At 33.2% G+C, this 24,419-nt stretch overlaps 2 protein-coding genes and 2 pseudogenes across 2 annotated transcripts; 1 reads left to right on the top strand and 3 right to left on the bottom strand.

The window, feature by feature from the left end:
* Positions 1 to 2,086: 2,086 nt before the first annotated feature.
* Positions 2,087 to 3,146, bottom strand: LOC120129330 (protein FAR1-RELATED SEQUENCE 5-like). Its single transcript, XM_039146852.1, has 3 exons — positions 2,750 to 3,146; positions 2,462 to 2,670; positions 2,087 to 2,182 (listed from the first exon to the last, which is right to left on the bottom strand). Exons 1-3 carry the CDS (start codon positions 3,144 to 3,146, stop codon positions 2,087 to 2,089), a joined length of 702 nt encoding a protein of 233 aa, XP_039002783.1.
* A 5,993-nt stretch (positions 3,147 to 9,139) lies between these two features.
* LOC120129292 (eukaryotic translation initiation factor 4B3-like) lies at positions 9,140 to 11,318 on the bottom strand. The gene is made up of 2 exons (XM_039146829.1): positions 10,192 to 11,318; positions 9,140 to 9,504 (listed from the first exon to the last, which is right to left on the bottom strand). Exons 1-2 carry the CDS (start codon positions 11,268 to 11,270, stop codon positions 9,459 to 9,461), a joined length of 1,125 nt encoding a protein of 374 aa, XP_039002760.1. The 5' UTR covers positions 11,271 to 11,318; the 3' UTR covers positions 9,140 to 9,458.
* A 2,139-nt stretch (positions 11,319 to 13,457) lies between these two features.
* Positions 13,458 to 16,799, bottom strand: LOC120129352 (annotated as a pseudogene).
* A 3,711-nt stretch (positions 16,800 to 20,510) lies between these two features.
* Positions 20,511 to 24,063, top strand: LOC120129329 (annotated as a pseudogene).
* The last annotated feature ends 356 nt before the right edge of the window (positions 24,064 to 24,419 follow it).

The following is a 24,419-nucleotide window of genomic DNA, read 5'->3' as shown; positions in this document are numbered from 1 at the left end:
TTTAAAAAAAACCGGATAAAAAACTTATTTTTTATCCCGAAAAAAATCCGGTCTGGGGTTTAAAAAATTGGATGACCGGATTTTTTCAAACCTAAACCGGTTACACCGATTACATCATCCGGCCCTCCAAACCGATTATGATCCGAACCGGTTTTTTATAAACCGGTTTTTTGGCTTGGTGAAAAAACCGGATCTGTTTTTATCCGATCCGGATCAAATTTAAATCCGGCTATGTGCATCTCTAGTTCTTACTACCTATCATCATGCAAACTTACCTTATAGATTCAAGGTCACCCACCCACACCCATAACATCTAAATTATACACATCATAACATCAAACATAAGTTCAACTAATACCCATTCCATATCATTGACAAGCACGCCAGCACATTATTATAGTCTTTATCAAAACGCCTAATTACATGCCACCATCTTCCATAGTTAAGACATCATATAAATATACATACAAGATTATTTACAACTTGTTTATAGATGTAACTCTCGAGTTACATAAATCTATCAGTTAAAATTTATAGGAAGACATAATGAGTATTAAATATTTTAGTAAGATAACTAAAATAAAAATCTTTATATAAATTGAATTTGGTATCCTACAATCAATTTGAATTTTAGTCTCAATAGTCATACTGGCACATTATTACGGTTACAATTTTAATTAGTTTGCAACCCATGACATACCTAATAACTAGACGGATGTGCAAATCAGTCCCACACCCCATTGGAAATTACCAAAATTTCCCAGCCTACACGCCAATAAAATAGAGATGTACGTCGCACATCGCATCATATCAGTAAAGTGATAAATGAGAGGATTTTTTTTTAGAGAAATATGTGTTTTTAGGGTTAGGGTTTGATAAAATTTGTGAAAAATCGGATAAAAGACTATTTATAGATATCAGGCCCGCGTATACCGATACGATTAATAATTCGTATCGGTACACTATACATATCGATACACACAAAAATCACTGTAATTATAATAAATTCAGTGTATCGGTACATGGTGCGTATCAATACCATTGAAACACACTACAATTTCACATAATTTATTAGTATTGGTACACGGTGCGTATCAATACCGTTGAAACACACTACAATTTCACATAATTTATTAGTATCTGTACACGGTGCGTATCAGAACATATTTGAATTTGAAGTTGTTTCAAACAATTTAGTGATCATCTATATATTTTATTTACTTTTAAAAATCATATAAAAACTTTTATATTCTAACATTCAATTTGAATTTGTTTCAAATATGTTTTATAATCGTATTTCACGCAATGAAAAGAAAATCACAAAATACCGTAAACATCGTAACTGTAAATAAGATAAAAGTTAAGTAGAAAACCAACTTCACACAATTTGAAAGATTAAAACTTAACACTGCTTATGACTATTATGGCTTGCATGTATATCTAGAATAGAATAACATAACTAAAATAATTCTTCCGATGGACATGGAAAAGGATAACCGCAACCGTCCTTCGTTATCCTCAGCTATTTAGACGAGACAAAACACTACCAATCCTTATTAGGTTGCAAATCCAAAATAGTTGGATCTTTTTTTTTCCATATTTTTCAATTTATTAGTATATGCAGCTTGCGAAAAAATATTATCAACACACATAACAACAAATACATAATAACAAAGAGTAATCATTGTTATATTTCATATTTAATTACCTCAGATATGTCGTCTTTTTTATATGTGCCTAGCATGTATCCAGCTAATTCAAATGCATCAATATGCCTGATAAAAGGCTTGTTCGGAGAAGGTTAAGAGGTTTTATGCAAGTCGAACTTGACATCTTCATTATTTGAAACATATATTTGGTTGGACGATGATGCTTGACGCTTTGTTCTCTTGGGCTTTCATCTTCCTATTTCAAGAACTATATGATCTCCAATTCAAAAAATCTCTCCGCTTTTATCGATTCTCACTTTACCTCCTACTTTCACCATTTGAAATTTGAGACTCAATTTTGCAAATTGATCTTTAACCTCATTGAAAGTTTTGAATATTTTTTTATGTGCATTGACATATAATCATACAATAAGAGGTTATAGTGGAATACCTTCTTGAACTGCTGATGGATTATTATCTTCAACATCTGCATCCTTATTTTGTAATCCAACATCTTTCTTCACATAAATAGTCTACAATTTCATTATACGTCCTTGAGGTATCTCTTTTGACTTTTCATATTTCAACACGTCAAACATATGACGACATGGAAAACCAAATGACTCCAACTTTATACAGCAACAGTACATGGTATCATAAATGGTATCTTTAATACAAGATACAACTTCTCTTTTCAACATGCTCTAACTAATAACACATGCACTCATTCCATAGTTTCATTTTTTAGCCAAATAATAGCTCTTGTATGACATTTATTTGCACAGTGTAACAAAAGCATTTCTCGTATATACCTGGACTGCATTACATTTTAAACTTGCCAACACATCGTCACAATACGATTGTTCATCATTTGTTTTGTTGTCTTGATGACCTTCCTCCCATCTTAGAGATTTTAGTTGTTTATGATAGTTCTCAACAAATCGATACAACCTTACCTTTCTGTCTAACCAAGTTTTCAATGTTCTATTCATTGACTTGCACCGTTGATTAGTCCTCATTACTGTACACAAAAATCTATATTTGTTAAATACAATAAATAAATATCATTTTCAATACAAATCAAGTCTATATAATGTTACCTGCATAAAAATATCCTTGCAAATATGTTTCTGCCCATTTCTCTTTATCTTCATACAATTCTTGAAACCATCTCCTTCCTTGAACTTTGTGTTTTCCTACTAATTCTTTCCAAACCCTTTCAAAACCTGATTTAGTTCTACACTTGTCAGTACATCTCAAAAACCCATCCAGAAAACTGTGATCAGTACAAGACTGCACCTTCCTCATTATATGCCATAAACACAATATATGTTTTACCCCGCGTAGTACTTCAGCAATGGCATTTGTCATGGCCTTATCTCTATCAGTAATAACAGTAAGAGGTCTGTGGCCATCTCCAGCTTCAATCAATTGTTGCAACACCCACACATATGTATCATCTTTCTTATTCACAACCAATGCACATCCAAATGACATTGTGTTTCAATAATGATTAACACTAACCAAAACAATGAATGACTTGCTGTATACGTTGCACTTGTATGTTGTATCAAATGCAAGAACGTGCTCAAATTCTTTATTATCTGCGCGTGATATACCATCGGTCCAAAATAACTTTTCTAAGTTTCTGAATTCATCCCTCTTGTGCTTCACAAAAAAGAAAGGATCATATTCTTGTTTTTCATATAAATATGCCATTATCGTTTCAACATCACCATCTTGCACTTATTGTTTGATTCTATATAGATAATTGTACAAATCATTTGGTAGAAATCCAATATTCTCAATTGAACCAGCCTCATTCATGAAATTTCACATCATCTTACTTGGACCAATTCCAGAGTTGTGCATGTTCTTAATCTTAATTCTATCTAGCCCACTAATTTTTCAGAATGACCTCCAAAATAAGTTATTAATGAACATTATATATATATATATATATATATATATATATATATAGAAGTTAATATGTAACAATATACTTTTGGATTAATTACATACCTGACATAAGCAACATGTGTTGGCTGAACCATTCCATGGTTATGTTCTACATGTAATTTACCAACTTTCCAAATTTGTTATTGTTCATTAAATTTGAATCTAATAAATGCTCTACACCCAACTCGGATGACTGATCATTGTTCATGTTTTCTATTTCGCAAGTTAGTCCACCTATCCTATCTATATCTCTCCTTATGGCACACAATTTTCTTTACAATTATGTGACCACCATTTTGACTTTTCATTGTCTGGTCGACTCGAACACCAAAACCTTTCACCTTTGCATAAGTATGATAAAATTCAATGTAATCATCTAAAGTTTTCCACTTCAACATATTCATATCATTCTCATCGTAATCTTTTAATTCCTTCCCAATCTGATCACATATGCTTTCATCAATGAAGTTGTCAATTGTCTTCTCACCCTCTATATGTTTCTCATCATCAATAAGATAATCAATATGTTATTCTTCAGTATAAGTTGCACAATCTAATTCACTGTTGTATCCATTTTTGTCCAACTCTTTTTATATTTTGGTATCTTTATTATCCATCTCGAAAAAATCTGTATTTTCTCAAACATAAACGAAAGTAACATTATTAAAATGGTTAATGGCATTATAAATGCAGTAAATGTACGAATCGAACAAACAATATCAATACACTATTATAGTGTATTGGTACACGTACTTCCCGAACAAAAACAGTGTAGAATAATAGTATCGATTAACTATCATAGTGTATTGGTACACGTACTCCCCAGAAAAAAATAGTGTAGAATAATAGTACTGATACACGATCTATACCAATTCAAAGTCGCACGAGTATCAGTACACCTGAGCCAAGGTACCGGTACGACCTGCTTGAATTTCGAATTGAGAATTCGGGAATAGATTTAAAAAAATGGTTCGAACGTAGGAATTAAGGTTCAATACTTATTAGTGGGGTTCTAATTTGGGAATTATAGTAAGCTATTTTGAAATTAAGGTTCTATAATTGGATTAATTGGAAAAATTAAGGTTAGGGTTTAGAAATAAGGGGATTAGGGAAGGATGATTAAAAGGCACTCTCACACCAGCATCCACAGTCATTGCTGGTGATGGCACCGACAATCGGTGAGCCATCACCCGCCAGTGACGGTTTGGTCCAAATTCGCAACAAAATAAAATTAATCAAGCTTACCTTCATGGGTTGTTTGAGCGAACGACGGTGAATGGCATCCACGTTGGGAGGGATGAATCCAATATTAAATCGACGGCGACAGAGGATACCGGTGGTGACAGCAACGACAATGACAATGGCGAGAAGTTCAAAGTTCAAAGCTTTAAAACAAATTCAAGTTTTTCAATTTAGGGTTACTTTTGATCTGATTATGATAAAATATAAGATTAAAAAATTAATTTAATTAATATTGTATTTTAAATAAATTACAATTAGATTTTCAACTAAATTATAAACATAGAATACTTTATAATTTTAACGTTTTATAAATTAATTTATCGATACTTATCGATAATCGCACTTATCACTAGAATTTTCATCACCGAAACCCGTTAATATTTTTGTTTAGTAAGCTATTTTGAAATTAAGGTTCTATAATTGGATTAATTGGAAAAATTAAGGTTAGGGTTTAGAAATAAGGGGATTAGGGAAGGATGATTAAAAGGCACTCTCACACCAGCATCCACAGTCATTGCTGGTGATGGCACCGACAACCGGTGAGCCATCACCCGCCAGTGACGGTTTGGTCCAAATTCGCAACAAAATAAAATTAATCAAGCTTACCTTCATGGGTTGTTTGAGCGAACGACGGTGAATGGCATCCACGTTGGGAGGGATGAATCCAATATTAAATCGACGGCGACAGAGGATACCGGTGGTGACAGCGACGACAATGACAATGGCGAGAAGTTCAAAGTTCAAAGCTTTAAAACAAATTCAAGTTTTTCAATTTAGGGTTACTTTTGATCTGATTATGATAAAATATAAGATTAAAAAATTAATTTAATTAATATTGTATTTTAAATAAATTACAATTAGATTTTCAACTAAATTATAAACATAGAATACTTTATAATTTTAACGTTTTATAAATTAATTTATCGATACTTATCGATAATCGCACTTATCACTAGAATTTTCATCACCGAAACCCGTTAATATTTTTGTTTAAAAAATCTGACACATGAATGTTTTCATTGAGAATGTAACTTATCTAATCATTAATTTATTTGGTCGACAATACTGTCACGGACCGCGAGTCCATGGCCAAGGTCATCGCAACACAAGGAGCCCAAGACTACTTGGTTGACATTTTGGGCATTCCCAAATCCATTCAAACTGGCCCATTCCATGGAGATGAAGAACTTGGCACGATTATGGCAATAAGATCACTTGGTTAATGCATGATCCTTCAGATTCTTTCAATAATCCTTGTAATCTTCTATTTAAGGCATATTCTCAATAGCTTGATATACTTTCCTTAGAAAGAGAGATTGTGTAGATATAATTCCCCTAGATTATGGGATTGTATAGATCTGGACCGTCATTGTACTTAGATCTTTGTCGTTCATTGAGGGGAGCTTCTATTATAAATAGAGGCCTCTCCTCATCATTTGTACTCATTTCTTTATTTTGAGAAACCACAGAGCATTCTCTCACACTCTCTCTTATCTTTGTACTTGTGCTTGTCAAGTTCTCTTGTTTTCTTTTCTTCCGTTGGGAATCATTAGCATCTCTGCTTGGATTGTTTTCAGGCACTTGGTCGCTATCACAAAGAAAGCGACTAAGGCCTCACGTTCTAGGCGTTAAAGTTCCAAGGGCGTGACAAGTGGCTAACTTAGCCCCTATCACAAAGAAAACGACTAATGCCGCACGTTCTAGGCGTTAAAGTTCCAAGGGCGTGACAATACAAACAAGATACAATTAACAACTATGTCAATCAAGATACAACTGTCGAATTCAAGATGGACAAACATCCACTCATAAAATTATTTTTTCGATTAAATATTTATTTTATGGATATAATATATTATTTTAGTGAATTTTACTTTTCTTTCTATTTTATTTTTTTATTTTATTTATTTATTATATTTTTAGCTAATATGATTTTTTGGCATCATTTGACTATATAAACAAGTTTGACCGACCCATCTTCTTCTTCAACCTAATTTCTTCTTCTTCTTCATTCGCGACACTAGACATTTCCATCCGATGAAGGCGGGGTGATATCGATTTTAATTGCTTTCGGAGTCGATGTTTTTACCGAATTCGTATCTTTAGAGTTAGATGAGGATGTTGTTTCCTTCGAGGAAACAATGACGAGCTCGAAAATGGTGGTGTGGGGTTATGGTGAATTCTTGAACCATGGTTCTAAATATCCCAACTCCTGGAAATCAGTAACAAAAAATACACATCAGAACTGCCAAAAGAAGTTCAAAAACTGGAAGTTAAACTGTTGTTCAACGTGCCTGAGAGAGCATTAAGTCCATTGAAACAGGTTTTGAAGAAAGAGTTAGTTGCTGAAATGGAGTGAGATGAATTTGATTCTATCTCCTCTACTTTTGTTCCCAAACTTTATTATTTTCTTCAGCTTCAATGAGAGGCACAGTCAAGGATGGCTTCTCTTCAGCCATGGCCTCCATTATTGATTAGAAAGAAAGAGAGAAAGGTTCAAAAATAAAAGCTTGAGGGTATTAATGAGAAAATCTAAAGCTCCCAATTTCACGCTATTCGCAATTACGTGTTTGAGTGTGTTTGTTGATCAACCGAATTTAATAGTTTACAGAAATGATTTAATTAACAAAGGAGAAATATAGGTACTTAACAGAAAACTCGAAAATGTCGATTTCAATGGGTGCTTTCTGTGATGCCCTCGTTCTCTTCTGGGAGTTCTTGATCATAACACCATTAATGTCGTGAACCGGTTTTGGTTGCATCGAGAGCTTGGAAATGGAACTTGGTTGAGCCCTTCAGCACCCACGATGGCCTGGCTTGATGAAGGCTGAAACAAAGTCAGTGGAAACAAAACTTTTGACTATTTTAAAAATGTTGCAGAAGAAGGCCGAAAGAAAATTCAGCCAAACAATCAAAGTTGATCCCACCATTGCCAAGGGATTCCAAGTGAGTGTTCAACCCACCAACTTTCTCGATCTGACCCAATAACTCGTTCTTTCGCTCGCAATCCCCTTCATAAATCCTGGACGAGCCAGGTGGAAGCCTTGAAGAAGCTTACCGTTAGCATCCAAGTTTGGGTGGGTTGAAGGGGAAAAAAAGGATTGAGTTGAAAAAGAATAAGGGTTAATCAAAATGGTCTAATACGATCAAATGATATTAAAAAATAAATTAACGTGTCACATCATTTTTCTGTCATCCATTGTAATAGTTGTTAACGTCAAACGATCAATTTGTAACAAACGGTAATGTTAATGACCAATTTATAACTTTTTAAACATCAGTGACCATGATCAATTTGTAACAAACGATAATGTTAGTGACCGATTTATAACTTCTTAATTATCAGTGCTGAAAAAGAAAACTTACTCGAACATAAGTGACTATTTACGTAATTACCCTAAAAATAATTTTAAAGGTTAACAGTGATCATCAGTAATCGGTAATTACTTAAAATCTTTTTAAATTTAATAATAATAATAAAGATATTATTTTATTATCTATTTTAAAATTTTTATATTTAGTGAAAAATGTCACATCATACAAAAAATAATAATAAATAATTCAAAATATCAAAACAAGAGTAATTCGAAAATTTAATTAATAAATTAGAAAAATTAGAAGTACAATAAATAAAATAAGAGAGAGTTAAGTTCAATGAAAAATAATATAATTTATCCTTATTTTATTAATGGTAGCCATCATAGAACTTTATTTATACACATTCCACGTACAAAAATGTTGTATTGTTAGTATATGTGCATCCACTTAGGGATGGCAATGGGTCGGGTCGGGTCGGATTTTTGGGCCACCCGACCCGACCCGAGAAGAAAGGGTTTTTCACCCGTGACCCGACCCGACCCGACGAAATTAAGGTTTCACCTGACCCGACCCGAATATATGACTTAGAAACCCGACCCGACACGAAATAATAATAAAAAAAAATTATTCAATGAAAATAGTGACTTAATTGAAAAAAAATTATATATGGAAGGACATTATTGTAATTATCCCTAAATATATAAGATAAAATTATATATATTTTTCGGGTCGGGTCGGATTTTTTTCACCCTAAACCCGACCCAACCCGACCCGAACAGTACATTTTAAAAAAACCCGACCCGACCCGAACCCGATTTTTTTTTAAAAAAAATCCGACCCGATCGGGTCGGGTCGGAACCCGTCGGATTCGGGTTGAGTTGCCATCCCTACATCCAATCAGAAATATTTCTAGATCTACAGTGAACCAATCTAACACACGGATGGTGCTCAAAGGCAGATTTAATGCAAGAACCAAAAGAAAACACATAGATTTATTTGGTCAGCAATACAAACAATTATAATCTCAACACGGTCACAAATATGAACGAAAACAAAGGACTTTAACAATAAAAAAAATACTATGAAAACCCTAATAACATAAGGCAACTATCAATAGAAAACAAGATCATCTTTAGCAAAAGCCAATGCCAACCAATTCATGGCCCTATCAAAATTGTTCTAACTGCATTGGCAATAATAACAATAAATATCAAAGTCTCATCATCAATTCTAACTCTTAGACATCCAAAAAACAGTTCAAATAAAGCTCATCTTCTCACTTCCTATGGACCCTTAAGCTTTGGATTCTGCGACATGGCCATTTTCCGTATTCTCAGCACTGGATTCCAGAAGGGAAAAATATCAGAGTTAGCAACGAGTCCAATGACATGTTAATGTGACACAATTAAACCGCAAAAGCAAATTCAAACTCGAGCAAAACTCAAAAAGGGATCTAACAGGCCTGTTTTTTCAAGGGGTCGAAACAATCCATCACTTGTTAATTATTACTGATTCATCAATTTAGGCAAGTTCTTAAACTCTTCCATATAACAAGGGAATTTTGACAAGTATAACTACCAAGAAGTTCTCAAACTCTTCAATATACAAGGGAATTTACTTTTGAGAAATATAACTAACAACAAGTTCTCAAACTCTTCACTTTGTTTTTTCAAGGGACTTTCGCTTGAAAGGAACAACATTCTCCATACTTTTAAGACTTATGATAAATGTAAATGATCAAATATAGGTGAAACCTAGGAAAGACGAGGAAGACAGATGAAAAAGATGCATGATTATTTAATTGTTCTTTAGCTTGTTAAAGTATAATCATTTCCCAGAAATATTGTTGAAATGCAGCTATATAGGTAAGAAAACACCTGTTCCAACACAATTCTTACATCAAAAAAAATTCAATTACACTACTTCTACTCTGATTCTTAAAAGGCATCAAGGTTCATGTTATATATATATATAAGTAATATTCTAAAATTAACCAAGCAATCAAATTTCAGTTAATTGAAGAAACCTTTGGGGTTGATCAGCATCAGCTGCAGCTTCAACAGGTTCACTCTTCCTCCAGCTCTTGTCAGCCGGGGCATGGCCATTAACGAAGCTTGTCTTTCGTTCTCTCTCTTTCTCCGTTACAGTGACCGCTTCTTTGATCTTCATAGCTTCAAGCTTCTCATCAATCTCCTTCCAGTCTTTCCCCTTTCCCTTCAATACCTCCTCTCTCGGTCTCGCCTCACCGAAAGGATTTGCGCCTTTGGGCTTGGGCACCGTCGAGTCCTCCGTCACGGGAACTGTACGTGGCTGAAGAACAAGCTTTGGCCTCGCCCCACCACTACCAGCAGCACCACTGCCAGCCTGCTCCTTTTTCTTTCCCCAATTATCCAAATCCCTAGGTGAATCCCTCGATTGCAGTGAATCAAAACTGCTGCTTCTATCAAAACCCGCACCAAATCTCCTAGGCGGCGGTGCACCATTGGGGCTTCTATTATTACTCTTACTAGCGGCCCAGTTATCTACCTCATCAACTTTGGATTGCGAATCGAAAAACCCTCCTCCGCCGCTTCCTCTCTCTCTCCTCTCAAATCCACCGCCAAATCCATTAACGGTGGGGCTCGATTTCTTAACTGACGCCCAATTATCAATCTCATCAGCGCGTGAAGGAGTAATTTCTCTATTGGAATCTCTGTTCGAAACCCTAGAAGATCCCCATCTACTATTACTCGACGAATCGTCTCCGTTGGAATTACTGTATCTGCTCGAACCGTACGATTTAAACCCGCCGCCGAGCCGATTACGATCCAGTTCCTCGGGGGCACGTTGGCGGGGGCCGGTGGGGAGCGCGAGGACCTCCTCGTGAGTGAGGCGTGTAGGCTCGCTCGGCTTGGCCAAGCCATTGGTAAATTCAGCGAGGGATACGGTTTGACCCTTCTTTTTCTTGGCCTTAGTGGTGGCGGCGGCGGCTAAAGAAGGGAAATCGGCCAGCTTTTCGGTGGAAGAATCGGAGTGACGTTGCTGTTCGAGCTCAGATTCGTGCTCTTCCGCGTCTAGAGCCCACGCGCCGGGTTTACCCCAAGGAGAAGAGACAGTTGCCGCCATGAGGGATGTTTTGGCGCTGTTTCGAAGCTTGCGTTTTAGGTTGGGGAAATGCGTTTGGCAGCAAAATTAAGAGCTAAGGGTGTTTTTATATGGGAAGACGACGGGATTATATCTGACGGTGGAAAATGATATATATATATATATATATATATTTTGGTACCTGAACTTACTGTTAAAGTTCAATTTGATATCTGAATTTAAATTTAAAAACTACTAAAAGAAAACTTCAAATACAAATTAAATTTTAAACTTGATTTTAAGTACTAAAATATATGCACGAAAAATAATCATTATTGTTCTTATAAATTACGGATTCGACCACATACAGTTGCAGCAACTTAATAAAAAAACGCACTAAAATATGTATTTATCCAATAGTTTATAAGGTGATGAAATGTGATTCTGTTTTTATTTATTTTTTAAAGGATAACTTAGAAAAACACGCAATCTTTTAATATATTGTAAAAAATATTATTAATGTAAATGAATTAAACGTTTTGATAATTGATTAAAAAGCATGATGTTTTTTTAATATATTTTATAAACCTATTATTAATGTAAATAAAATAAACGTTTGATAAGAAATTTACGAACAGTTTAATTTCTACTCCTTTATTTTTATTAAGTTATATAAATGGTCTATATAACAAACTGAACATAAAAATATGTTTAACTTAGTTGTTTTATTAATGTTAAACTGATTTTAATTGATTTAAAAATATATTTAATTTTATGCAAATAAATATATTCATTCAAATCCGAAAAAGGTGGTATGTTATAATACTGTAAGAATTTGATAAGTGGTCAAATTAATCTGATCATTAATTTTTAATTTAATTGATGATACTAATGAAATAAAAAAAAACTTAATAATAAAAGAATCTTCAAATAATGTTGGAACATAATTATTTACTCGAATAAAGTGAATATCATGTGTTACCCATGCAAAACGCATGGGTACGCATGGTGCTCCGATTTGCATGAATTAAACCTAATTTCTTAGGTTTTACAGCATTGTGCTCCAATTTTTTTTTAAATTTTTTATAATAATAGTTAAAATTAAATTCAAATCTTAAATCCTAAACTATAACCCCTAAATCATACCTACACTATAAACCTAAATTCTAAACTTTATATCCTAAATCTAAACCCTAAACCTTAAATAAAAAATCAAATTATGAAAAAGAAACAAAAAATATGAGAGATGCATTGTACTTCATGCATCTCCCCCAAATTTATATTAGAGTGACATTATACTTCATGCGTCTTAAATTGTACTGTAACAAATACACTATTTCAGAAAATAATTCTATCTGACCATTATTCGAGCTAATAAAAAAATTCCAACACATTATCTAAAAATTTACCTAAAAAGAATCGTTAAAAACTAAAAAACAATCCAATCAAATAAACCATTGATTTTTAATTAATTTTTGTTTTTTAACAATTTGCATAATTTTTATTTCTTATTTAATTATTTTTTAATTTAATTAATCTATTCCATTCAATGTTGATAATCATTATTTGATAACTTAAATTAAAGGATAAATATAATTTTGATAATCATTATTTGATAACTTAAATTAAAGGATAAAATATATATTTAGTCACTCATCTATTTTAATATTTTTTAAATATTTTCTCAAAAATATATATAATATTATATTTTGTTTTTGTTTTGATCAATTACTATTAAAAAATTAATAATAATACTAATGTATTATCGTAAAACATTATCACATCATCGTAAAAAAAAATTACCACATAAATAGTTATGTTTACTTTCTATCTACGAATGATCAAAACAAAATTAAAATATAACGATCTCTAAAAAATAATTGAGTGACTTCAAAAATGATTAAATGATTAAAACGAAATTGCAAGAATAAGCGAGTCACTAAATATACTAAATATATGATTTATCTAAATTTAGTTTTGATTCTGTTCAGGTAAAGAGAGAGGCACCTTGTTCTCCGCCACACTTTTTGAAAAGCAGCTGCTGCTTACTTCTGAAGCTGAATTCAAAGGTTTTGACTTTGCAACTTTATGAACAGGTAACAAAAATTGATTCAACCGGAACGTTTTATTAAGGAATATGATTAACATATACTGATAATTTGGTGATGATATCAAAATGTTTTAAAGTATGAGATCAATTTAGAATAAGGGTCATAGTATCGTAAATCCGAACAAAGAAACCAAAAAAAGAAGCCAAATTAGTCTTTCTGCGTCGTATCGGAGTTAGATTTGCCTCTAAAAGACTCAATGTAAGCATACTCGAGAAAATAACGACGTAGAAGAAAAGGAATCCCACGTGCTACAACAACAAAGGTAAGCGTCTATTTTCCTGGCCTAATCCTTGAAACCCACTTACAATTTCCAAATGCCTTGGCAAGTGTTACAATACTCCGTCATCTACTTCTTCTTCTTTGATTTGGAAGCCGATTGGGTGAAAGCGGTTCCCTGAAAATTGACACCCGAAACACGAAAAATGAAATTATCACCGACGGTTAATGAAGTCTCTAATGAATCTGGGATGAAAGGAGTGAGAAGAAAAGTAAAGCTAACTAAAATCGAAAAAATGGCAAGTGATGATGCATAAGCCAAATCATAACCTGAAGCCATTCCTCCATCGAGGCATCGGCAGCCCTAGTCCCGACTTCCACCTTCGGAGCCCTCTTAGTTTTCTAGCGAAATAAAGAAGCCACACATTAGCTTTATTCCACAAAAGAAACGTAAGATAACAAGTATATATAAACACAAGCTCTCTTCGATGTAAGAACAAAAAATGGCACGATACTATATTGTTGTACACAGTTACTGCAGTAAATTAATATATAACCGAAGGTGGCACCACTAGAATACCTTGGTGATGCGCTGAAATTGACCGTGAAGCCACAAACCAAGGAGAACAAGTAGTGCAATCCCAAGGGTAACAAGAAAAACGGACTCAACGCTGAGGAAACCACCAGCTTCAGCAACTTCAATGGTACTGTTAAAGAATGTACTTTGGAATGGCTGCTGATCGATTTCATAGATAATTGTACCAACAAGATCGAAAGTTCCAGACTGCATCAAAATTCTAAAAGTGTAAGCTTCACTGTAAGACTGCTTCTCATGGAAAGAATTTAAATACAGTTTTAGGGCATAAAACTCCCAGTGTAATCTATTACCTGTAGGTACTTGCTAACAGCAAATATGTAAGGGAAAGAAGCTTGCACTGAAGGGGGTACAGTTGCATTGTTGAAGGTCTACATTAAAAAGACATAATTCAGTTACAGAATCTACGAGGAAACGTTGCAAGGCAGCTTTCATGGAACAACACGTGTTGTAAAACTCCAAAATGGTGAGGTGCATGATAAACTTTGTACCAGAAGAGAACCTTAAAATCTTTTTCAAATAAAGCAGGAAACATTTGATTATAAAGTACCAAAAGAAAACACTTAGAACACAGAATAATCAAAAGCACCGGCACAGAATAATAATTGCATAATGACCAATTAGAGCACGGAGGCCTAAATTGTATGTACATGGAACATGCTCAATCTCATACATCTCAGCATCATTGTAAGGTCTACACTTACAAGCTAATGTTTATTAAATGCGATACAACTCCTCAATGCAGTTTAACATCCATCCATAATATTAGAGAACACTGGCTAAAATAACTCACTCCACTATAATAGTTATAGTTGATTAGAGTAGGTATGCAGTTGCAAGTGAAACACAAACTAAGATTCACAATGCATAGAACTCATATCATTGATCAGATGTTTCACAATGGATATTTAAAGCAACCAATAAGATGTCATATGAACACAAGAACATGCATGGCAAATATGAACATGATCTAGAATAGAAGATCAAACTCAATGAATGGTTAATTGTATTATAAACAGACTGATTGAATATCAATTTTATTTATAAAACTAAAGGTCAAGATACTCAATCATGCAAAGTTTTCAAGTTAGGAAATAACAGAGATTAATCGAAATGAAACTGAACTAATTGATGAATCAAAAGTATCTGAAAATGTTAAGCAGAACAATATAAATAAACTCTATGATTACCTGCACTGTAAGATTTTGAACAAGCATACGATGATCAAAAGAGAAATGAACACTGGCTTTGATAGCAATGACATTCACAGGTGACTCCCCTGCAATTTAAATAAGTAAGCTAAGAGGAAGGAAACCTCAAATGGCTAACGGAAAAGACTAAGCATTTAAACATAGTTAACTAAGGAAAGATAAATTATATGTTATTATTTCAATACCGTGATATCAAATTTCATTGTAAAATGTATCACTAAGGAAGTGAAGATATATTAATTACCAACATTTTCCATCCCCACGAGGAGCTCAGTCTCTTCTCCAGCCAGAACCACTGTCCAAGATTATCCAACAAAAATACAGATCAGCCTCAAAATCATACAATGCAAAATCCGGATGCACCATCAAAAGGTTCTTACATTTGGCGCTATTTTTGGGAAAACACAGACAGTTTCAACTCCTGGAGCTGGACCAAAATTGGAATCACCAAAATCCTGAACATCCTCACCAACAATCCCGAGATCACCTCCTTCAACAGCTTCTCCAACATCTGCCTCTGCTTCTGATTGACACCTAGCAACTATCACAGAAAAGAAAATTCATGTCAAGCTATAATTTCAAAACAAATTTGATGGTTTATTATGTAATAATCAATGAAAACGTTAAAAAAGTAAACAAAATTAATGCAACAAGCAAACACTGCATGAGGAAAATATCTGCTTCAATATGTTATTGAAAAGGACACCAAACCCCTCAAGTACTCGCCAAGTACTCTTTCTTTTTCCTTTTCCTAGAGAAAACCTAATCTGTGCTTCTAAAAGCCACTACAAGTACCAGCAAGAACAGTTATCGAGAAGATGCCTAAGCTTCTTTCTGAACAAAACACAGAAAGGAAAAGAATCAAAGTTTCACAGCCATGCAAAGCAACCGTGAGCTTGAAAACAAAGAAATCACTCCAAATTTCTCACTGTTAAATCATAAATCTAGAGAAACAAACCAATCACACATGGATGTAAAAACAGATAGCAAAATAAATCGAAATGAATCTAATTTCAACAGATCAAAGCAATCGGAGTAAGCAACTAAGCGTGAAAACAGGAAATCCAAAAGCAACACCGAAAACTCAGCAAAAGAAATGAATTCGGTAAGCATAGATATATCCAATTACAGATCTTAAATATAAAGAAGCAATCAATGTATAGATCAAGCAAAAACATAATATAAATTTACAAACCTTGGAGCAAAGGAGAAGCGAGGAGGAGGAGAGCAAAGAAGAAAGCGCTGATGTTTTTCATCGCCATTTCACAGATTTTGTTTCCTTTTGTTCGTCAAACCAAAGAAAAAATAATCAGCGTGGGAAATTTATAGTCGACAAAAACGAGGGCCGGCGGGTTTCGATCCAACGGCTATGAATAACAGAGAACTCATCCGAACGAACACTTACCGTTGGATCTTTTGGTTGATGGCGTGTTTAAAATAATCACAAATACAAACAACTACTTCCCCACAACTGTTTGTTCATTTGTGCTGCTCAGCAAGGAAACAAAAGGATGACACGCGTCGTTTCGGCTCTACCGAGTTTGCTGATTTTTCATATAAAAAAATAGAGTAAACTATGTATTAGTACATAAATTATCATTTTAGTTTGTTTTAGTATATAAATTTTTTAATTTTTTTCAAAACTACAACTAACAATTAGTAAAGCCGTCTCAAACATTTTCGACGCCTTTAGCGAAAACTCAAAAATGGGCCCTTATAGAAACAAAGCATATTTTATTACTTTAAACAATTAATATAATATCGTAGAAAAATGATTGATCATTATTTTGTTAAGAAACACCTTAAATAGAGAATAAAAATCGAATGTGGGTAATTATAATATGGAGCTTAATTTTGAATAAAAATAAAGAATAACATATTATGTTATTATTAGATTGAGATTGGAGAAGACTAATAGTTAAATAATATTTGGTAAATTGATAAACGCGAATTGTAAAAAAAAAGACAAATATGATTAGATTTAATTTAAAATTAAACGAACAAACAAGAGAGATGGACAAAGGTACGGGAAATTGAGAATTTTATGAAAAAAAACTTAGAGACTTTAATTATAAAGGTAAAAATTGAGATTTAAAAAAAATTAGGGTCTCAATTATAAAGGTATAATCGAGATTGAAAAAACGTAGAGGCCTTAATTATAAAGATAGAAAGTGTGATTGAAAAAAAACTTGAGGACCTCAATTATAAGTTAAAAAAGTGAGATTAAAAAAATTATGGGCTTTAATTAAAAAAGTATAAATTGAGATTGAAAAACTAAGAAGCATCAATTGTAAAGGTAGGAAAGGTAGAAAGTGAGATTGAAAACACTTAAGGGCCTCATTATAAAATTAAAAAAAATTAAGGACCTTAATTATAAAGGTAGAAAGTGAGATTAAATTGTGTGTGTAATTTATCTAAAAAAAATTATTATTATTTAGTCTTGCATATAATAATTGGTTGAATCTTAGAGGATATTTTGTAGGGTAAAATAGCTTAGAAAAATGTTTAATGTATGTCTCCAATTAATTCATCCCGGAATTCAGAAGTTAGATGAGCATATTTTATATGTAGTTCATTATATGATATGTTAAACTTACAATAGTTTCATCGTAAAAAAACTTATAAATAACTTCTTTATATATATATAATTATTGATTTTTGATATATTATCTACTAATTCGAACTAAATATTGTAGAAAGAGAATAACGTTCCCAATCTAATTTGTTCTATTTGTAAATGTTACGATATTTTTGAATTGTCTTTAATATAATTAAATGTATGTAAGGTTGATTGATATGAGTTATGAATTTCTTAACTATTTGAATGTAAAATTTTTAAATTTCGATGAATTCAGTAAAAATATTACGACAATATTGATGATATGAATGTATAGATAAAAACATGTTAATGTGCACATGTGTAACATAAAAATGTATGACATTCATAGTAATAATTGATATGTATATAAAATTAAAAACAAACGCTTTATTAATTCGATTATATAATGTACTTAATATATATATATATATATATATATATATATATATATATATTAATTCAATTATATAAATGTTTAATATATGATATATGTTAAACACTCGAAGTAAAAGTATGTGTGTGAGCCTATATAATGATTGAAAAAGAATTATACACTAAAGTGACTATATACATGTGTTTGACCTGCTTTAAATGATTAAATAAATAAAATATGATTAAATCATAAATATAAAAAAATAATTTAAGATGATTCGATTATAAGTATATTTATATTTTCATATCACCTAAATGATATGAATATAATTATAAAAAAGTAATATTATCATTGTGATTAAATATATAAAGTATTTCTCTCGCTCTTTTTTTCTTTACAATTTGTGTCATTTTTATAGACCAAATTAATTTTCAGTTTTTTGATTTTGTTTAGTCGGCAGCAACATCAATTTTGATGCTAGTTGTCGACCACCTTTGTGGCACGTTTATACCCGTCTTTGGTAGTTTTTGATCGATTGACCGTTATTTTGTAGGAAAATAAAATAGAGCAGTTAGTTAAGCCTTTGGTAGTTAGTTTGTTATACAGTTATAGTATTTTATTCCATGTAGTTTAAAGCTTCATGTACATAAAAACAATGTACTTTTGACATAATGAATATATGAGAAATTATCCACGTGTTCTCTTTAACATGGTATCAGTTTGCTAGGTAATTCTTTGGGTTTTAATTTCGGCCCATTTTCATGGGTCTTGCCTCATTTGTTCCGATTAACGCATTCTTTCCCTTTTTTCGTTTGGGTTTTCTCTCCGATTCTGCGTTTCTTTCTCTCTTTACTTGTCTTTCATGGCTCCGATGGAGGTTTCAACTATTGATTTCACACATGTTCTTTTTCTTCACCCGTCTGATACGTCGGGGAACAGTTCTTGTATCAAATTTACTCACTGGTATTGAGAAATTTAACGTCTAGAGTCGATCGTTAAGCATTGCTTACTTTGCATTGAGGCTGCTACCTTGCATTTCAAGGTACTTCCTGGACAAAGGGCATAGGGTTCTCAAAAGAATACTAAATGAACTTATCACTATTCAATTGTTTTTAAGAATTCATATAATTCGAGTAATTTGTTTTATTATTTAAAACTAATTGAGTATTGAAAAATTTAATATGATCTCTAAATTGTAGTTAGAATATCAATTTTATTATTTAAAAAATAAATTTTGGATAATTAAAATGATGTTTGAGGAAGACAAATCTTTTTTCTTAAAAATATTTTTAGAGTTATTTTCTAATAATTAAAATAATATTTTTTTAATTAATCACTGATATCCGATCTATTGACCAACTAATCCAGATCGAATACTGCAGAGGCGAGGGCGACCCTCCCAACCCAGTTTCCTCCATTCGCAAACGCCACGATTCGAACCCCTAACCTTGCTTAAGAGACTTAGTGCCTCATCCCACTAGATCAACTGGTTGTTGATATTGAAATGATATTTTAGTTATAGTTTACCAAATCATATTAAATATTAATTATTATTTTTAATATGTAACTATTATCAATCTAATATAACTTAATGAATTTGTATGCATGGATAAATGCACCTTTTGCAAAATTGATACCTATTAATTTATCCTAATAAAATTATAAATTTGAAGAAAATAAAATAAATTATTTTTAAAAAAATATATAAATTTTGATATTTAAAAACTTGGTTTTAGGGTACAATTTGTTATCTAATTTTTTATTTTTTTGGGCCCAATTAGGCATTTAAACTGACTTATTAGTTCAAATTGATATTTGAAAACCACTTTTTTGTCCAAATTAGTACTTAAACGATAAATGATTATTTGTACCAAATTGAATCATAAAACCAAGTTCAAGTATCCATTTAAATCAAACTGATTCATCAAGACAAGTTTAAGTATCGATTCAAACCTAAAAGTCAACATCAAGTACCTAATTGAACCAATCTAGGTATTAAATTGAACCTTGAGGTCAAGTTTAGGTACCAAACACTACCTTAAGCCAAGTTAAGGTACCATAATGTATATTTACCAAAAAAATAAGAGAGAATTAGTTTATACTTCATGGGAACCATTAATGCTAATTTGGCATTTCAAAACATGATTGGTAGTCAGTCCTTTGAGGCCTGTCCTTCATCACCAGAAGGAAGAATGATCTATTTTTGGCGGGTGTGTAAAAGGTTCAGACAATTGAAAAAGTTTCGCTCTTTCACTTGATTTCAGAATTCAGATCCATTTCCAAATGCTGAATCCGTCCTTTTCAACGTACCAAGTGCCGGAATCTGTCCTTGTCATTCGATTCTACGTTCAAATTTACGGCGCCCGTTGATTTTCCGGTGAAAGTCTCTGACGAAGCTGCCACAGCAGAGCCTAATACAATGGCGGGAGGTGAAATCACCAACAACATCTCCAAGGAAGGTGGAGCCACCGGGAATGAAAGCAATACGAATTGTGTAAACTGCAACGATAACGATACTAATGGAGGCACTAGAAAGAAAGCAAGTGCGTTGGATCCGGAGGCTTTCTGTTGCGTTTCTTCAACCGGCGGCTTCCGATTCTGGTGATTCCGGTACCGATTACATCGGCATTCGCCGAATTCTTCTCGCTCGCAAAGCGGAGTCCGGTTGTTATCGCCGACTTGTAAGTTCCGTGCTTCTGTTAATTCTGTTCTGTTTATGTGTACGACTGTACGTTCAGTTATGTGGATCTGTGTTTTGATTGTTTGACAGCTTGATTTTGAGCTACTAGTATTCCATTTTTATCTGCTTTTTTGGCTTGAAACTTCTCTTGCTTTGCTGAATAATGTGAAGGATTGGAGATGTAATGGAAAAGGTTATGTGGCGTACCGGAATTACATGCGTAGGCCAAGAAACTGGAAAAGTTACACACCAAGCCGCACAAGTGCTGTGGAAATAGGTACTGGAATTTATCCATAAAATTGTTGTCCCTTTGTTAGTTTTATTTATTTATGCACTTCAAGAATTGAGACTATCAATTCCAATTTAGATTGAATGTATGGTAGTGGATGAATTTTGTAGCTAATTAAGGATGTTATATGAACAATGAACTACTATTTTGTGAGTGTTTTACGATTCTGACATCAGGTTAATTTACTGGTTGATGCAGTGGGAGATGGTTATCAGCTTCAAGTTCATTCTCGCATTTGTTTGAGTTGGAAAACTGGACCAACACTAGCAAAGTATGTACTGATTACAACTTTTAATAAAATCTTTTCTTTTCAGTCAGTTATTTGCGTGTAGATTGTAGTTACGTTGTCGTTTGCACGACGTATTGTGCTTTAATCATCATGTTCTTGATGATGAAGATGAAGAACAGAAGATCCTAGCATGTCAATGGCTTGAAAACTTTTTTTTCTATGATGCTGTTATTGTAAGATTCAACTTTAGTTAAACAGGCCTTTTAAAGAATTGAGATGAGTTGCATGCTTTTCCCTCCCTGCAGGATAAAGGTAGTGGCACCGCTGCTTCGAGTCAAAGAACAAGTCTTGGCTCTAGAATAAGTGACAGTGATCGCTCGCATCAACAAGCAGTTGAACTCGCATACTCTTTTGTTGGAATGCACTGCATATTTGATCAGGGCAAAGCAGCTGGTACCTTTTTATAATGTCTCGATGCAATCTGGAATTCTTTCATCTTTGACAAACATTTTTGAGCAGCGATATTTCAGTCTTTCTAAAACGAAGCAATATGATTGGTCTATAAGCAGCTACAGTTTTGAAGTTTGGGCACATGAGTTCTGATGTACGTTGATTACCTGGTATTGATTCAGTTGTCTTTCCTATAACTTAAAAGTACTTGTAGCCATGCTATCTGCTATTTTCTTTCATTTACTGAGATCATGATCTTGTTCATATGTGATTTGCTTGGTCCATTCTTGTTTCTTTATTTTCTTTTTTGGAGTTTTTACTAGTTCAAGAAGTAGTTACTTCTACTGCATATTGTAAAGGAGTTTTCTCAGTTTAAGCTGAACATTAGATATCACGATCAGGGATATATTTGACACTGTTTGTGAAGGTTAGCATGGTAGAATAACTAGATTGCAGTTCAGAAATTGATGTGAAAGTCGGAGCAAATTTTCTTGGTAGGAATATGTACCATGCAATATATCAAGCAGGAACTCTTTTAGATCTTATTTTTCAGAGAAATAATTTTGGACAGAGTTGGCTCGGAACTGCAAAAATGGTCTGAGAAGTGGATCTAATTACCTATATACATTAGGTCGTTGATTTCTAGTGTCAGCAACTAAGATTAAATTTTATTTGATAACTCTGATTCATTTTGTCACCTTTTTATTAACCATGTTTATGATTTGCCACTGTTATCAGATTTTGATTTCTCATCAAACAATCAGTACATTGCATCATCATCAAAGGACAAAACTGTGCGAGTATGGGATATCGAAAGGCGTTTGCATTCGAGTAATATATTGGAGTTTCTCCCAGAATTGTGTATTAGATTTCATCCTGTAAGTACATATCAACCTTTGTAATACCATGCCTTTCAAGTCATGTAATTTTTTATGCTCATTTCTTCTTTTCTGTCTGCAGAGGAACAACAACTTTCTTTCAGTTGGCAATGCAAATAAAGAGCTCACTGTAAGCACATACCTTTAATCATATCTCTAGTCAAAACCTAAGGACATACTTTGGTGTATGTATGGTCTTATTCACTTCAAACAAGTCCACTATTTAATTGGTGGCACTATTTTTGTACCCCAGGTCTTCAATTCAGCACTGGTAGGGTTATCACCAAATCAAACTTCGACAGCGAGGTTACCGCAACCATGATCATGGCCGGTCAGCTCATTTTCTGCGGAGATGCGCAGGTATCCCTTATGCATCTTTTTCACAATCCAGGGTAATCAAAGAAATTTAGTTTTGTGTTTCAGAAAGTTTCTTACGGAATGATATGTCGTAGGGATGCGTATACTCTCAAGTATGGACTGCCGCACAGGTACATTGTCCCGTCCCATCGATATCGGAGCAGCAACAAAAACAAACAGAAGTATCCGGTGACAACTGTGCATACAGGAGGTTCTCTTCGATGACAAAGGGTCCTGTGTTATTGACATGCACTCAAGATGGAGTTATCATGTTCTTCAGGTTAGTTCCGATCATCGAACCTTTCGATCGTGAGTCATTACCACGAGTTACTATAACTTATCAATCGGCATCCATATTGCAGTGTCGCCTTGGAATCACAAGGCTACCTAACCCTGCGTTTGCTCGCTCAATTAAGCTCGCGGGTTCACAGCACACGAGCATCCTTCTGTCCCCTGCTTTCCCTTGATAAGGGTGAATACATAGGTACGTAATCGCCGCGTAGCACTGTCTCGGGATGCTTTATGTATATCTTTGCTGACATTGTGATTTCTCTGCGCCGCAAAGTGGTCGGGATGAGGATTCGAACGTCGACTTCTACGACTTAAACTCGGCCAAAGCATAAATGTGTAAACAAGCTTCAGGTAACGTGGATATTTCCGGCCAACTTTTGGTAATCAACTGTTGATTACCCCTTAAACCATTGGTATATCAGGGTCATAGTTTTCCGGTCATAGGAGTAGCCTGGACCATGGGGATAATTTGTTGGCATCATCTGACCTGTCCGGCGTCGTTATAGTATGGAAAAGAGCCAAACGCAAGAGAAACCAATGCTATAATATACAGAGATACAAGGTAAAATGCTTTAAACCAATTGTAGAATATTATATAGATTTTGATATCGGCAATAGCCATTATTCAATTAATATAGTTAATATTTCAATTCTTATATTTTAAAGACTATATTTTATATACGCATTCTATTTATGTCAAAAATAACTATTCAAATAATTTTCTCTAAATACATAAATTTATTTTATTATTCAAATTTCATTTTATACTTTTTTTAATCAAATTAAATTTATAAATTAAATTTTTAATAAATACAATTTTAAGAGTTATTTACATGTAAAATTATTATTTAATAAATAAATATTATTAAAATTATATTATATTTATAATATTAATTTTAAAGAATAATTTGT

This window comes from Hibiscus syriacus, unplaced genomic scaffold, assembly GCF_006381635.1.
Source record: "Hibiscus syriacus cultivar Baekdansim isolate YM2019G1 unplaced genomic scaffold, ASM638163v2 tig00110485_pilon, whole genome shotgun sequence".
In the NCBI taxonomy this organism is placed as follows: Eukaryota; Viridiplantae; Streptophyta; class Magnoliopsida; order Malvales; family Malvaceae; genus Hibiscus; species Hibiscus syriacus.
This window is presented reverse-complemented; position numbering and strand designations above follow the sequence as displayed.

Bases quoted from the DNA above. Each gene is read 5' to 3' on its own strand.
- LOC120129330 (XM_039146852.1), bottom strand. From the start codon at position 3,146: ATGTCATTTGGATGTGCATTGGTTGTGAATAAGAAAGATGATACATAT. The intron at 2,671-2,749 runs GTAACATTATAT...TTTTGTGTACAG, and splicing joins GCAAGGATATTTTTATGCAG to TAATGAGGACTAATCAACGG. The intron at 2,183-2,461 runs GTATATACGAGA...ATGAAATTGTAG, and splicing joins TAAAATGTAATGCAGTCCAG to ACTATTTATGTGAAGAAAGA.
- LOC120129292 (XM_039146829.1), bottom strand. From the start codon at position 11,270: ATGGCGGCAACTGTCTCTTCTCCTTGGGGTAAACCCGGCGCGTGGGCT. The intron at 9,505-10,191 runs GTTTCTTCAATT...TCTGGAATCCAG, and splicing joins GATGCTGATCAACCCCAAAG to TGCTGAGAATACGGAAAATG.